The following is a 15201-nucleotide window of genomic DNA, read 5'->3' as shown; positions in this document are numbered from 1 at the left end:
TTTAAAGTCTTAATAGTACTTTCTAGCTACGTAATTACTATTAAGTAGATACGCTTAATAGCTATAAGTATAGATTCTACTCTAATCTAGGTAAAGATTAGTAGTTTAGTGCCTAATCTTAGATAGCTAATAATATTAAAAATACTTTCTAAACTATTTATATAATACCTAATCTAGAGATTAATAGCTATAAAGCTATAATAGACTTATTCTATAGAGTTAGGCTACTACGTTTATAATTACTAGCTAGAGCCTAGCTAGAAGATTAGCGCTTATACGTATCTTAATTAACTTAGTAATAAGCTCTTAGCTAGCTCTCTCTACTAAGCTATTAGGCTTATAGATATATAGTAGAGGCGTTATAATTATAATTCTCTTCTCTTTAGCCTATTTCTTATATCTTAAGTGCTCTCTCTAAGGTAATATTATAGTATTATTATTCTAATAGATTTCTACAATCTTCTACTAATAGCGGCGCTTAACTATAGCTATAAAGCTTATAATAACTTCTATTATAGAGTTAAGCGTTTTATTCTTTAGATTATAATTATATAGCTTACCTAAATAATTCTTCTTAATAATTAGAGCCTATTTATTAAGCGCATAGCTTATAGAGAAGTTAAATAAGTTCTATAATACTCTAAAGAAGAAACGTAGTAATAGCTTATAAAGCTAATAAGAGATTCTTTAAAACGTATAGATAGTAGCGTAATTATTACACTTACTACGCTATATACTTATAATCTCTATATTCTAGGTAGCTTTAACAAGAGCTTTAAGAGCTTACTTATCTAGATAGCTAGATTTTTAGTGCTAAAGATTAGTGTTACTAGTGCATATTTATAAAACTTATAAGTAGGTAATAGTATTTATAATAATAAAATTAGAAAAATAGATAGAAAAGTTATATTTAATAAATAAGAGGTTAAATCTACACTTAAAAGTTATAAGAATAATAAACGCCTTTAGCGTGCCTATTCTAATTATATAATTATAGCCTATATACTATATACTACTATTTCTAAGAAGCTCTTCTAAGATAATATTAGTATAGAAACTAGAGATAATCTTAACGCTAGTAAGCGTAAGATTAGCCTTTCTAGGTTCTTTAGAGGTACTAAGAATAAGACAAAGTACATAATTGCTAATGCTAATTACTAAGAAGATTTAGCTATCTATCTTAACTATTTCTCTATTAGTCTTAATAAAGAAACTAGGCTTAATTAAAGCCTTATTATTAACTAAGTAGACTATAGCTCTACTATTAAGAATTATACTAGCTAAGAGCGCGTAAGGCTTAAAGCCTATACTAAAGATAGAAGACCTAAACTTAGTAATTAGCTTTTTAGAGTAAATAATTATAAAAACTATATTACCTAAGTACTTAGAAGCTAGAGTACTTATCTTCTAGCTAGATTACTTAACCTTCTTACATAGGCTGCTTTACTTCTCTTTATAATAGCGCTTCTAGATCTTTTACTTATCTTAAGCTAAAAGTTCTATTAGTAGAATACCTAGTAGCCTAGATCTAGTAATTATAGTCTATAATTAGTAATATAAGATAAGCTTCTACTTATACTTTACGTTAGGTTTATAGAGGTAAGGCTTAGGTAGTAAGCTTAACTATTTCTTACCTAACTTAGTAGAAGTAGAAAGTTAACCTATAATAGCGTTAAAAATTATATTAGCTTTTCTCTTTCTAGTAGTAATTAATATCTTTTAGAAAATAACGCTAAACACTTTACTAAGATTACTAAGGCTTAATATATTCTTTCTAAGAGCTATACTAAATAATTAATTATATTACTACTAGTAGGCCTACTTAAAATTAAACTTCTTAATTATAGTAAGAAAATTAGTAATTATAAGAAGTTCTTTAACCTCTAAAAGCTTAAAGATCTTTACCTTCTAGTAGAGTATTAACTAGTTATTAAACTACTTCTTAGTAGTTCTTCTCTAAGTTTTCTTAAGGTAAGTATAATACTTTACGTAAACTATATATTACGTAGTCTAATTAGTAAAAGTAAGTATAGTCTTAAGAGTCTTTATAAGAGACTAGACTATTCTTTTATTATTACTTATAGTTATAAGTAATAGGTAATTAGGCGTAATAGTACGCATAATCTAGATCTTAATATTATTAATCTTTTTACTCTTTCTTAACTACTACTTAGACTTATAGTTCTAGTAGGCTATAAGCGTAGTACTATTCTTAGTCTTATAGTTATAATCTTACAAAAGAGCATTATACTTATAAATAGCTTTATTATACTTATTCTTTTAATTCTTAGTTAGCTTTATAGAGAGAGAAGCTAGAGCTATAGACTCTAGAACTAGAAGGTTAGAGAACTTAGGCTTCTAAGTATCTATATATTTAATATCTAGAAGATTAGAATTAATTTCTTTCTAGATACTCTTCTTATTATAGTGTTACTTAAGAAGCGTAAACTAGGTATTCTAGTTAGATTACTTCTTAAAAAGCATACCTATAGCTATAATAGCTATATTATAATTACTTATATTTATAGAGTTAAAGCGTAGAATTAATATAGAGATATAGAGAGTAATAAAGAGATAGGTAGTAAGTAAGTAATTACGCAGAAGAAGTTCTAATTACAGAACGTTTAGAGAGAGTAGAGTAGAAACAAGATTAACTAATCTTATTTTTTAGTAAGCTTTAATACGTAGTAAGAATTAGTTTTATAATTAAGTAGCTAGGCTTATAACTATTAGAGCTAGAGACAATTAATAATTAGAGATAATTAAGTATATTATAATTAATCTACTATAAAAGAAAGTTAAGATAAAATCTCTAGCTATATACCTAAGAGCTAAGCAATTACGTATCTGCGATTAAGTAATTACAACTACTCTCTAACTTTAATAGTAGTTATATTCTTTTACTAGATAAAAAAATAATTATATATAAACTAAAGCTTAAGATAATTAAGCTATTATAGAGTAGAAACGCTAATATTAAAATAAGTAATAAATTTACTTATTAACTTACCTTACTTTATATAGAATTTAGAGCTCTTATACTACTACTATATAGTAATAATAGTATTAAGAGAATAATATATAGTATTAAGAATAGTCTAGACTTTATTACTATATATAAAGCTACTATTATTATTAAAGAAACTATTTTAGATATTACTAAAGATTTTATTTTTAGTTTTTTAATATAAGTAGCTTAGCTTCTTAGTCTTAGTAGTAAAGTTATACTAATACTTATTAAACTAGTCTATAATATCTATCTTTTACTTAGTATAGTTAAACTTACTAGTATTAATACTTAAAAAGATATTAGGCTTAGACTTCTTAAAGTAGTAATAATAAGAGCTTTAGTTATAATTAGTAGTATTATAGAGCTATTTATAGTAGCTATAGCTTAAAAAACTATTAGTAAAGCTATTTATAAAACTACTCTAAAGAGAATTATTATTATTACTAGTGTTATTATTTAAATTAGAGTAGTTAAGTAGAGTTAAGCCTATATAGGCTTAAGATATCTTCTTAGCCTTTTATATAGCTTAAGTTTTATAAAGTTATAGTTTAAAGTCTTAGACTAGCGCGTTAAAGGTAGTAAGAGCTTAGTTAATAGAAGTAACTACGTTAAATTCTTTATAGTACTTAGCCTTAGATACCTTCTTATTAAGAGTTATCTACTTAAGCTTATTTATAACTTACTAAAGGTTCTAGTTATTATAGTAGAAAGTACTATATATATTTTATAACTATTTTTAAAGTTATATAATCTTAAGATTAGTAGCTTTTTATTATTAGTAATAAGTAGTAATACTAGTAAAAGTATTTTATAAATTACTTTAATATACTATAGTATTATCTTAAAACTTATATAATTACTTTTATAGAAACTTTACTAGCTTAGTATACTTTAAGTAATACTTACTAAAAAAGTTAGTATAATAGTACTTATTATTAATATCTTAAGTTATAAAGCGTAACTACTCTATAATATTACTAATAAATGTAATATATTTATTAGTATTACTAATATTTTCTAAGTTAGTAAGCTTTACTAGACTCTTTTTAAAAGTAGTATAACTATTAATATTAGTCTTTTAGACTTTAAAAGCTATAAGATTATTATTATAAAAAAGAATAAAGAACTTAGAGAGCTATTACTTATAGTATAGTTACTAAAATAGCTTAAACTTTAAGATAAGTAATAGATTACAAAACTTAGAGTATTATAAACTAGTTTAGATACTTTTAAGATTAGAGTTTTTATTAATATAGGTTTAGTAGAAAACTTAATAAGTAGCGCTTATAGATAGATAGTAGAGATTATAAAAGCTATTATAGAAGTTATTTCTAAAGATAATAAACTTCTTCTTATAATAAATAATTATAATAGTAGACTTACTAAACTCTAAGTTAGAGAGCTTAAGAAGACGCTTTTTAATAAACTATAAGCTATTAGCGTTTATATTAATATTACTATATAATATATAATAGCTAGATATATATTAGATAGACTCTTAGAGTAAGTTATTAGTATCTAGTAACTTAAGAAAAGCGCTAGAATATTATATAAACGTAGAGAGAAAAGTATTAAATACTTATAATAGTTATAATATAGAGGTAGTAGTATATAAGTATTTTATAGTATAGAAAAACTATCTAAAGTTCTAGATCTAGATTTAAATATTTCTACTTATAATACTACTACTACTACTACTACTACTATAAATAGAGACGCGCGCATAGTTAAGAGTAGTAGTAGTATTCTACTAGTAATAAGATATTAAAGTGTATAAGTTAGTTAATAGAGCTAAAACTTACTCTAAAGTATTATAGCGCTATATACTATTATAATTAGTATTTTATATAATAAAAAAGTTACTAAAGATAGAAAAACTAGAAAGTAAAGTATTAGAACGCTAAAAAGAGTCTATAATAGTTACTAAACTACTTTCTTAAGTTACGCTAGTAGATAGTATTTAGTATTAACTATAATAATATATAATAGTTTTATAAAAATTAGATAATTAAAGTATATAAAAGTAATAAAGTTATTATAGTAGAGAGCTTTAAAAGAAGCTATTAGAGGTAAATATATATAGTAGAAATATTAGTCTAATATTAGACTAATAGAGCTCTAGGTCTAAAACTATTATAATTTTACTTAAGCTAATTTTATAGTATAAAAAAATAACTAGCTTAATATAGTAGCTACTTTTAAAGTACTTTACTATTAGTATATATATTTTTTTTACTTTATTTAAGTTATTAATAAAATAATATTTTAGTACTAAAAGTAAGTATAGCTTAGTATTAGTAAAAGCTAAGCTTAAAAGCTAATATAATATTACTATAATAAAAAATTTAAATTTAAATAAAAATAAATAAAAATAAATAATATAGTAATAGTACTTTATATACTTAAACTTTAACTATAGTTTTATAGTAAAAGCTATTTTATTATAAAGTTATTTTAAAAACTTATTACTATACTATAAGTATATATAAAAATATACTAGCTTAAACTTTATTAGTAAATTATAGTTATTATATACTTAACTACTTAATATACTATTAAAGTTATTATAATTAAATTATTATAAGATAAGCGCGCAAATAAGAAGATGTAATGCTAAGGTGTGCGTAAGATTGTGCAGCCTTTAGGATCTTAGAAGCAATTATTTCTAATCAAACTACGTGACACACGGCGAAATTCTACTCAAGGCTCTTCGTCTATGCTAGACCTATAAAACAAAACACATTTTCCGAAACAGTAATAATGAGCGGGATAACTCATATAGAACGCTGCCTCATATTGGTGGATTCATGCGGTGCTCGCGCATGGGACACGTAGTTCTCCCCGCACGTTCCTTGCATTCACCTTGCACCACCGGCTAAGAAGGCCAAGCCTTGCTAAGCTTCGCAAAGGATCATCAAGCCTCATCTATCTACAACACAAGTGCTACGCCACCATGCCCTAGAACGATTAGACATCGCGACTAGCAACACTTGTCATTTCTTCACATCTACCTAGGCGTCTTCGACCCATGCGCCCTCAGTACATGCAATCGCGACGCCTCGACGGGAAAACCTCGTGTCCCAATGGAGGCCGAAAATAAGACATCATTTGGCAGGCCGTGCCATCTCGGGCCTACTCTAGATTGTTCTCTTGCGATGCATGATACGAATGCGAGCAAGTTGCGAATGCGAGGTTCATGGAAGACTGCAAGAGGTAGTATATACATCTCCCACCCGTCGCTTGTAAGGCGTCACTATCAATCCTTGGCTTCCATTCTTTAAGCACTGGTCTGTTCGTCTAGTTTTCTTGATTGACTTCATTTCACACCCCACGCTTTACCCGTCGTATACATTCTCGCCAAGACGACAGCGACAAGATGCTGTCTAAGCTGGCCTTTTTCCTTGCTTCTTCCAACGTTGCTTTCTCTGCACCAAGTCTCGACCCCCGTCAGGCAGTAACCATTGCCGTGGACTCCAGTAAGACATTCCAAACGATTGACGGTTTTGGTATCTCCGAGTTCTACGGTCGCGCTGGAAACATCAAGTCTCTGGCAGCTTCTGCCCAGAAGCAGACCCTTGACCTGCTCTTCGATCCTACTACCGGCGCTGGCTTCAACATCCTGCGCAACGGCATTGGCTCTGGCCCATCCAGCGGCTTCTCTATTGAGCCCAACAGCCCCGGATCGCCCACCGGCACACCAAAGTACCAGTGGGATGGCTCCGACAACAGCCAGGTTTGGTTGACGAAGCAAGCGCAGGCCCGCGGCCTCAAGACCATCTATGCCGATGCTTGGTCTGCTCCTGGGTTCATGAAGACGAACGGTAAAGACTCAAACGTAAGTACAACCACCCAAACGGGGATTGGAAGCAATAACTAATCTGCTCCAGGGAGGAAGCCTTTGCGGTGTCGATGGCACGTCCTGCGGAAACTGGACTCAAGCTTACGCCAACTACCTCACGCAATACGTCAAGTACTACAAGCAGGAGGGTATTGACGTGACCCATCTCGGCTTCTTGAACGAGCCCGACTACACGTAAGTCTTTCACATATCTTCGTGTAGATGATCTGTTACTGACGAATCATAGCACCGCCTACTCTTCCATGCGATCGACCGGACAGCAGGCCGCAGACTTCATCAAGGTTCTCGCGCCAACCGTCAAGGCCTCCGGTCTGAAGGTAAAGCTCACTTGCTGCGATGCCACCGGCTACAACGCGCAGAAGGCCATGCTTCCAGGACTCGCTGCAGTCGATTCCCTATACGATGTCGTTACCACCCACGGTTACAGCTCCGACCCCACAGCCCCCTTCGCTACTTCCAAGCATATGTGGATGACTGAGACTGCCGATCTCAGCGGCAAGTGGACAGCCAGCTACTACACCAACGGCGGAGCTGGCGAAGGTCAGACCTGGGCGAACAAGATCTACACTGCTCTCGTCGACGCAAACTTTTCCGCATACCTCTACTGGGAGGGCGCCGAAGATGCTGGAACCAACCCTACCAACTCCGTTCTTATTGACATCCACGGTGGAGTCGTTGCACCTTCCAAGCGCTTCTGGGCTATGGCACAGTGGAGCCGCTTCGTCAAGCCTGGCGCCGTTCGCGTCAGCGCTGGTGGCAGGACCAGCACGCTCAAGACATCGGCCTTCAAGAACACTGATGGCTCGGTCGCTGTGCAGGTCTTAAACACTGGCGCCTCGACAGCGACTGTCAGCATCACTGGTGTTTCGGGCAAAGCGTCTGCGTTCATCACGAACGAGAGCCACGGGCTTGATGCGATGACTGGAAACAGTGTGCCCGCACGTTCCATGGTTACTTTCCTTTACAAGTAGATGCTCTCTCCGTGAGAGTGTATTCTTCTCCAGCTTCGCAAATTTGGTCTTACTTTTGCAAAGCTGTACCCTTCTGTTCTCATAGTGTTGACACACCCTATTTCCTTGTATATAATTATTATAAACTGTTCCATCGCTGCCATCTTCATTACCTGAGTATTGCGCCATCGCATGTGAACTGTATCCAAACGGGAATCATTTCCGAAGCGCTTTTAACTGATTCGTGACTGCAGCGAAGACATCGCCATCTATTTGGATGCGCAGTACTTGAGTAACACTACATCAAGGTGCGGGATGGAGTGGCCGGTCCACGGGTAGAAAGAAGGACGGGCGCGAACTTTGCGGCGCTATGTACGAAATGAGCTTAGTGGCGGGGAAGCCGTTGATGCCGCCTGCACCCGACCCTGCCAAAGGATCGATGTAATCTCAATCAACTGCAGTGTTGCGGCGTAGCTGTATCTACGTACGCTAAACCATACTCAATACTCCTCGACGAAAGACGGAAGAGTATTGCTCGACATGCTCGTCGCTGGTCATACGCGTCCGACACCGAGGAGCCACCTGGCATACCTTCCACCTCCTAGATATCATCTCGCAGATCCATGGCAAACAACCAGACTCAATCTCTTCTCCGCGGCTCGACGGGAAGAATCTCACCACTAGGCATGCGGTACGGCACGCGTGCAGAGGGCTAGGCTACAACCGACCCGACCCCTGCGCTGGCTTTTGGGCATGCATCAGCTCAGGTTCGTTTGCGCGGTTCGACGCTCTTCACATGGGCCGTTGCAACTGAGAAGGATAGTTTCAAGCAGCTGTGCGTCTATAAAGTTGGCCTTCGCGCTTCCTTTGTTGAGGATTCTGTACTCTCTTCTGATCCCCAACCCCATGACTATGCGGCTGCTGTTCTTCTTTGGGACATTGCTCTCGTCCGTGGCGTCTCAGTTCTTCGAGCCTGTCGATTTCAGCGTCACCGAGGCTCTCCTTGATCAAGGCATCAATATCTCCGCACTGCCAGAGTTAGCCGGCCTTGCAGATCGGTCATCCAACCTGGCATGCAACATCGCCGTGAGTATCTTCAAGCAAGTAGCTCAGAGCTAAGGCTAAACCACAAACAGTGTTCTTCGCTGGAGGTCGTCTACGGGAACAAATCTGTCGAGTTCCAGGATGAGGCCGGCTACTCCGCGTTCACATCCAGCTTCTGGTCTGGAATCTCGGCTGAGGTCAGGCCATACTGTATCTTCAAGCCCTCGAGCCCGGCTGCTGTTTCGGTGGTGGTACTTCTGTCTCGGCTATCAAAATGTCCGTTTGCCGTCAAGTCAGGTGGTCACAGTGCGTTTGCCGGCGCAGCCACTATCGAGGGCGGTATCACTGTATCTTTCGAGAACATGAAGGGCATCCAGCTTTCAGATGACAAAAAGACCGTCGCAGTCCAACCAGGGAATGTATGGGGTAATGTTCTTACCACTTTGTCGACCACTGGTGTCACAGTCGTATCTGGAAGGATTGGTGATATCGGTGTCGGCGGACTCACCCTCGGTGGTGGCATATCGTTCCTCACGAATGAGTACGGTCTAGCTTGTGACAACGTCGCTAGCTATGAAGTAAGTTTGATGCACAATCCTACGATATCGTGCTCCTCTAAAATTGACCAGGTTGTCACAGCAAGCGGCGTCATGGTTACAGCAAGCCCAACGACCTTCCCAGACCTCTACTGGGCTCTTCGCGGTGGCGGCAACAACTTCGGCATCGTAACCAGCTTCAACCTGACAACAAAACCCCTCGACAACGACCAGATCTGGGGAGGAACCCGCACGTTCACAGAAGACAAATTCCCGGATGTAATCAAGGCGTGGATGGACCTCACGTTCAACTCAGCCCAAGACCCCAAGGCTGGTAGCTGGGTTGCCTGGTTGGACAAAGGCGCAAAGCTTGCCTCAACCGAGCTCTGGTATGGTGCACCGGCTGGTAACGAGTCCGCTATCCTCGCACCTTTTTACAACATCACAGCCGTAGCTGACAGCACGAAAACGCGAGGCCATGCTTCCTACGTGATCGAAAACGAAGCTACCAACAAGTATGGGCTTCGTGAGGTCTATTACGTTATCTCAGTCAAAGCCTCCTACGAGATTGCCCAACGCTCTGTGGATATCTTCTACGACTCGATCGGCGCTCTTTCCGCCGTCGAAGGCGCATATCCCGTTCTCATTTGGCAGCACATCACCGACGGATCCCTGAAAGGCAGTACCCGCAACGGCGGCAGCGCGATGGGTTTCGATGCCAACGGCAGCCCTATTCACATCATTCAGCTAGCATGCTCTTGGAACAACGCTACAGACGATGATACCGTATACCAGGTCATGTCGGATATCATGAAGGCGATCAAGAGCGACGCGGTGAAGCTGGGTGTGCAGAATGACTGGGTGTATATGAACTACGCAGCGATGTTCCAGGACGTCATTGCAAGTTATGGCTCGGACAGCAAGAGTAAGATGAAGACTATTGCGAGCAAGTATGATACGAAGGAGGTGTTTCAGAAGCTGCAGCCTGGGTACTTCAAGTTGGATCGCGCGCCGGTGCCCGATGCGCGGTACTTTTCGTACTGAGGTCACATCAGAGGGTGTGTGACTTAAACATTTGTACATGGCCTTCTATTATCGGCAATGCGCAACACTACTTTGCAACTTATTTCTCTCATTCATTGATCATGTGTGAGATTCAAGCTACTGTAATGACTCGTCTACGAACTGTACGAAACCAAACCGCTACAAGATGACGTTCACATGGCGCGGGGTCGATGGTCTGCGTACCGAGACTGTACGGTCTTGAAGTCCACTCCTTCTTCCTCAATGATTCCTTCCAGTATGCTGTTCCGGTACGCTTCCCAATCCTCTTTGTTTCTATCTTGTAGCAACGTGGAGACGTACTGGCATTCTTCGTCGAACTCATCCAGGGTACCTATGATGCACGGAAACTGCACGAGAGAGTTGCCCGAGAGGATATGTCGCACTGATGCTGGCAGTAGTTCCGGGTCGCTGTAAGCAGCATCACCATAGTTTGCGAAAACCAGTGCAAGATCATCTCGTGTCGGAAATGGTGAACGTTGAGCCTGCGTACAAGCCGTAGCTGCAGTGTATAATGCTGCGACATCCTTTACTTTGTTCCAGACGAGCTGGACGGTGTCGAAGGGTCCGACAAAATGGGTTCTGAAGGGTGGGCGGGCGTTTCCACCCAAAGATAAGCTAGTCGCTTCGTTGATCCAAGTGACTGTGCGAAGCACGGCATCTGATACGTCGCAATTCGTCCACCATCGCTTCATATAGGGAGATTCGCTCATCTTCGCGAGGTTGTTGTAGTCATTTGGGAAACTCACCGGTTATCAGCGGACATTTCGGCGAACAATGTGACATACACTACTTACACGCATTGCCAGAGATCGACATGTCTATTCACAGACAATGCGGGTACCTCATCAGAGATATCTAACAGTCCTCGCAAATGGCATTGTGGTAAGGCTACACACTTTTCCTCTTCCAGTATCTTGATGTTGCGTACCTGCTTTCGATATTGGGGTGGGAGTCCATCCAGAAAACGGATAGCTTGTGATGTGGCAGACTGGTAGTATCTCAAACCGGGTAAACGGTCTTGGAAGCTGGACCAGTGAGTTGGGCATCGCGATTCGAACAGATCGCGCAACTTAGTCATTTCTTGTTCGGTGGGAACGATCCAAGGTCGCCATTGGGTATTAGAGACTATCAATCGCATGTCCTCAAGCTCCATATAGCTCAGTTGGTCAGCAGAGCGTCCGTCATTGACGCTCTCGGTGGACGGATACTTATCAACCCGGTAGAAGACAGTCCATCTCCTTTCTCTCGTGATAAGTTCGCTACCGCGTGTATACCGTGGTCGTGAGGTTAAGAAGCCGAGAATGTCGATGAACCAACTCCATGATCTTAGCCGTTCCGTAAAGTTGGCGTGGGAGGTAAGCCGTAGGAGACTGGCTTGCAGGATCTGGCGATCATGATACATCAGTGATTGCGGGTCACCTATCACGGCCGCGAGTGGCACAAAGTCTTTGTTCTCATGTTTCGTGATGCGTTCGAGGATGTCGCTGATGCAGCTGTCGGGATTGCGCTCGGATATCTCTCTCATCACTTGTTCGGAAGCTAGGACAAGGCGATGAGTATCATTTGGTTTGTGTACAGTTTCAGGGAAAGACGACTTGACTTACGTTGTGTAGTCGCCGCCAACGCGAACATCTCTTCCTGCAGAAGATGAAGCCGCCCTAACAAGAAGTCGTACTTTCCGGCCTGCGGCCACGTGGTCCAGATGTCAAACCCCTCCTGCGGGATCTCGATCTCTTGAAAGGGCCTAAAGACCACTTCATTCACCCTGAGCGGCAGATCTCGCATCTCGTTCGCAACCAACTTGCACGTGCGCATCAAGCTGAAATCGATGATCTGTCCATTCGAACACCGAAGCTTGTTGGTGATGGGGGAGTGGACATAACCTCCAGGCTCTTGTAGGTAGTAGGTGTAAATCTCATCGCGGAGTTCCCGGGGAAGGCTCAGAAGGCGCGACTGTAGCTGTCGGGATGGAGCTTCCATCGTCATTATGTCGTGTCAACCCTGGAGTTGGTGTTGGATAGATCACGATAGCAAAGTCATTGCAGGCGGCGCATTTATGATGGGCAGGTAGTAAAGGACACATGTGCATATATGCAACTGGTTTCCGTCGCGCGGTAGGCAGCAGCAACAAATGTTGTAGCCTTGTGAGCTTGGTGTTTGGTCTTGTTGGTACTGCGACCGAGATAGGTTTAGGGGTTTAGGAACTTGGTGAGAATACATCTTCTCGCACTACATTGTGTGCACTCACTTGCTGATGGTCAGTCGCGTCGCAGAACAATCGTCATGCTGGTCTCGCTTCAACGGCATGGAAGCCAAACGAGACCTAACGATGCAATTGAGGGGAATATAGCCCTTGATACTCAAGTGTTCTGATAGGAATGCGACGGGTGAGAATAACGAGTGGAGAAGCAACCTGTTCAGATGGATTGATGCACGTGAGGAATGCGGTGAAGGAACGCTTGTACTCCGCTTCCGACACTTCCGCACCGTTCTCACCAAGACAGAGCACCGAACAGGGCTGTTTGAGAGCGCACGAATTGAGGGAAGACTTCCTACGGTAAGGAAATGCAGCGTCCAGATTGAAAGAGCGTGTTGTTGGTCGGGAGTCCGAGTCCGAGTACCCAAACTGCCATAGCTGACCAATCACAGCCCCGGGGAAGAAGCTGACGGGCCTCCCGAGATCCGCCCGCCCCACGCGAGCCAGTCGCGTGTGTGTTCCACCCCCTCGCGGCACGCCTCTCTGTGTCCGGAATCCATGACGACACAGCGTAAGCCGAAGATGTTTGCGCGTTTGCACGGGGCACGAGGCGTCCGGCTCTCCGCTGCAGTTGCGGCGCACACTGCCTACAGTCTCGGGACGTGAAATATACCTTCTTCCATCCGCCCATTGCCCAGTAAAATCACTCGCAATAACAATCATCACCAAACATCAAGATGAGCCACCCAACACACCCAGCCACAGTGCACTTCCCCATCACCACCACCTTCCTCACAGGTGCTCTGGATGCCGTCTACTTCCTCTCTAAGTATGCGCCGACCGCCGGCGCCGTGGCCTCGACCTGTAAGTCCTTCACCTCCACTCTCCCCATTCCAGCCAGACACATCTAACAAACCCCCAGTCAAGACCTTCGACATCGCCATAGACCCGTCCGTCTTCCCCCTTCTCTCGTACTATACCACGCTCCTCACGCTCCTCTTTTCCGCCCCGGCGGTCGCGACCGGCATGTACGAATTCATCCCGTTAGTCAAGCGCGACGGCTTGAAGTCGAGGAAGGCGCAGGTGGGCGCGCTACACGCTGTTATCAATGATGTAACAGTTTTAGGGGCAGCGTACAACTGGTGGACACGGAGGGGGAACCCGGGTATGATGCCGAGCGATACGAATATCCTGATCAGCAGTGTCATCGCGCTGCCGGCGACTATGTTCGCGGCGTACCTAGGCGGCAGTCTGGTGTATGTTTACGGCATGGGGTTCAGGGGTGGGCAAGCGAAGGCGAAGAAGGCGCAGTAATAGTGGGCTGTGAGTTCAGTCACGGTGAAGGAGTAAGACACAATGAGTGGGTTTTATCGCATCCGTTTTCTGATATTTTTGGTGTCACAGAGGACTTGTACGAACCAAAGAAAGTACTGCAGCAGAAGATTGGCCGAGAGCCTAAGAGCAATATCCGAAGTGAAGGATATAAAGGGTGAAAACTTGAAAGTAAAAGGCAACAGAGGCGACTTCATTGTTCCACGAAAGCACGGCACCACCGCACAGTCCCATGTATAGTTCGGCAGAAATTGAACGATGAAGAAATACGTTGCGTTCCCATAGGCGTGAGTCGCTGGGTGAGATCGCTTGTCACATGAGCTCAACTCTCTCCGGTAAAGACCGCTAAGCGCTACCTTCCTCTCCATCGACTTTGTCGGAGTCGTCCGGGCTGGTCGTATTCGTTGTGACGCGCTGGATAGCCGTAGGAGTCGATATCGGGATCGCGATCCGAGGGTACTGGAGGTAACAGTCGTTGTGCTACTGGATAGGTGTATTCGGGTGGATCAGCCGGAGGCACATTTGGGAAGGTTCTCGAAGCGTTGGAGTATGGGTGTGTCGAAGTTGAAGAACCCTCTATCCACGACCTTGGCGGCCCGTCAATACAACTCCGTCCCTCGTTGACAATATCGGCAGGCCTTCGCTGCGCGGCTATCGTCGGGTCGTGTAGGCCGATACCACGGCTGTTGGGCATATAACTTGAGTATGACGGACGGTGAATGGTTGCTTCGCGCATCGAGGGGCTCGAAGCAGCTGAACGAGAGCGAGCACCGATAGCGGGTGATACCAGGGGCAATGTGTACTCGTTCACATGGGCCTCCATGATGTGGTCGATCAAGGGCCTCGTTCCATCAAATGGTCTGTTAAGGCAGGCGGGGCAGTGGTGCTCGCCTGCTGTTAAACCTAAGGCGTCTCGATGATACCTCTCGAGATGGTTCATCATGAAACCCTTCTTCTGGTACCCCATTCGGGAGCAACGACAGTCTTGAGCAAAGGCGCAGCCCACGACGAGCAACATGGTAGGTTGCCGTCTGCGTGTACTTGGTCGAGAAGACATGCTGCAAGAAATGTATGGGTCGTTCCCGAAGAGGGAAGGCAGTAGTATGTACGAAGCAGTGTAATAGTGGAAGGATGTGGACACTGAATAAAGAGTGCGAGGATGTTGAAGGGACAAGAGGAGACGAATGGCACAATGACCTAGAGCCGAA

The 15201-nt window shown here is 41.7% G+C and overlaps 4 protein-coding genes across 4 annotated transcripts; 3 read left to right on the top strand and 1 right to left on the bottom strand.

Moving 5' to 3' along the window:
* Positions 1-6386: 6386 nt before the first annotated feature.
* J4E79_011531 (uncharacterized protein) lies at positions 6387-7840 on the top strand (the record flags this gene model as incomplete). Its single annotated transcript, XM_049360360.1, has 3 exons — positions 6387-6845; positions 6898-7043; positions 7096-7840. The coding sequence occupies 3 exons, from the start codon at positions 6387-6389 to the stop codon at positions 7838-7840; spliced, it is 1350 nt and encodes a 449-aa protein (XP_049205214.1).
* Positions 7841-8725: 885 nt separating this feature from the next.
* J4E79_011530 (uncharacterized protein) lies at positions 8726-10443 on the top strand (the record flags this gene model as incomplete). Its single annotated transcript, XM_049360359.1, has 3 exons — positions 8726-8905; positions 8956-9441; positions 9493-10443. The coding sequence occupies 3 exons, from the start codon at positions 8726-8728 to the stop codon at positions 10441-10443; spliced, it is 1617 nt and encodes a 538-aa protein (XP_049205213.1).
* A 173-nt stretch (positions 10444-10616) lies between these two features.
* J4E79_011529 (uncharacterized protein) lies at positions 10617-12249 on the bottom strand (the record flags this gene model as incomplete). The annotated part of the gene is made up of 3 exons (XM_049360358.1): positions 10617-11174; positions 11393-12003; positions 12069-12249. 3 exons carry the CDS (start codon positions 12247-12249, stop codon positions 10617-10619), a joined length of 1350 nt encoding a protein of 449 aa, XP_049205212.1.
* Positions 12250-13398: 1149 nt separating this feature from the next.
* Positions 13399-13975, top strand: J4E79_011528 (uncharacterized protein; the record flags this gene model as incomplete). Its single annotated transcript, XM_049360357.1, has 2 exons — positions 13399-13525; positions 13584-13975. The coding sequence occupies 2 exons, from the start codon at positions 13399-13401 to the stop codon at positions 13973-13975; spliced, it is 519 nt and encodes a 172-aa protein (XP_049205211.1).
* Between the last annotated feature and the right edge of the window lie 1226 nt (positions 13976-15201).

Source organism: Alternaria viburni, assembly GCF_023758015.1.
Source record: "Alternaria viburni strain BMP 2772 chromosome Unknown scaffold_43, whole genome shotgun sequence".
Classification (NCBI taxonomy): Eukaryota; Fungi; Ascomycota; class Dothideomycetes; order Pleosporales; family Pleosporaceae; genus Alternaria; species Alternaria viburni.
This window is presented reverse-complemented; position numbering and strand designations above follow the sequence as displayed.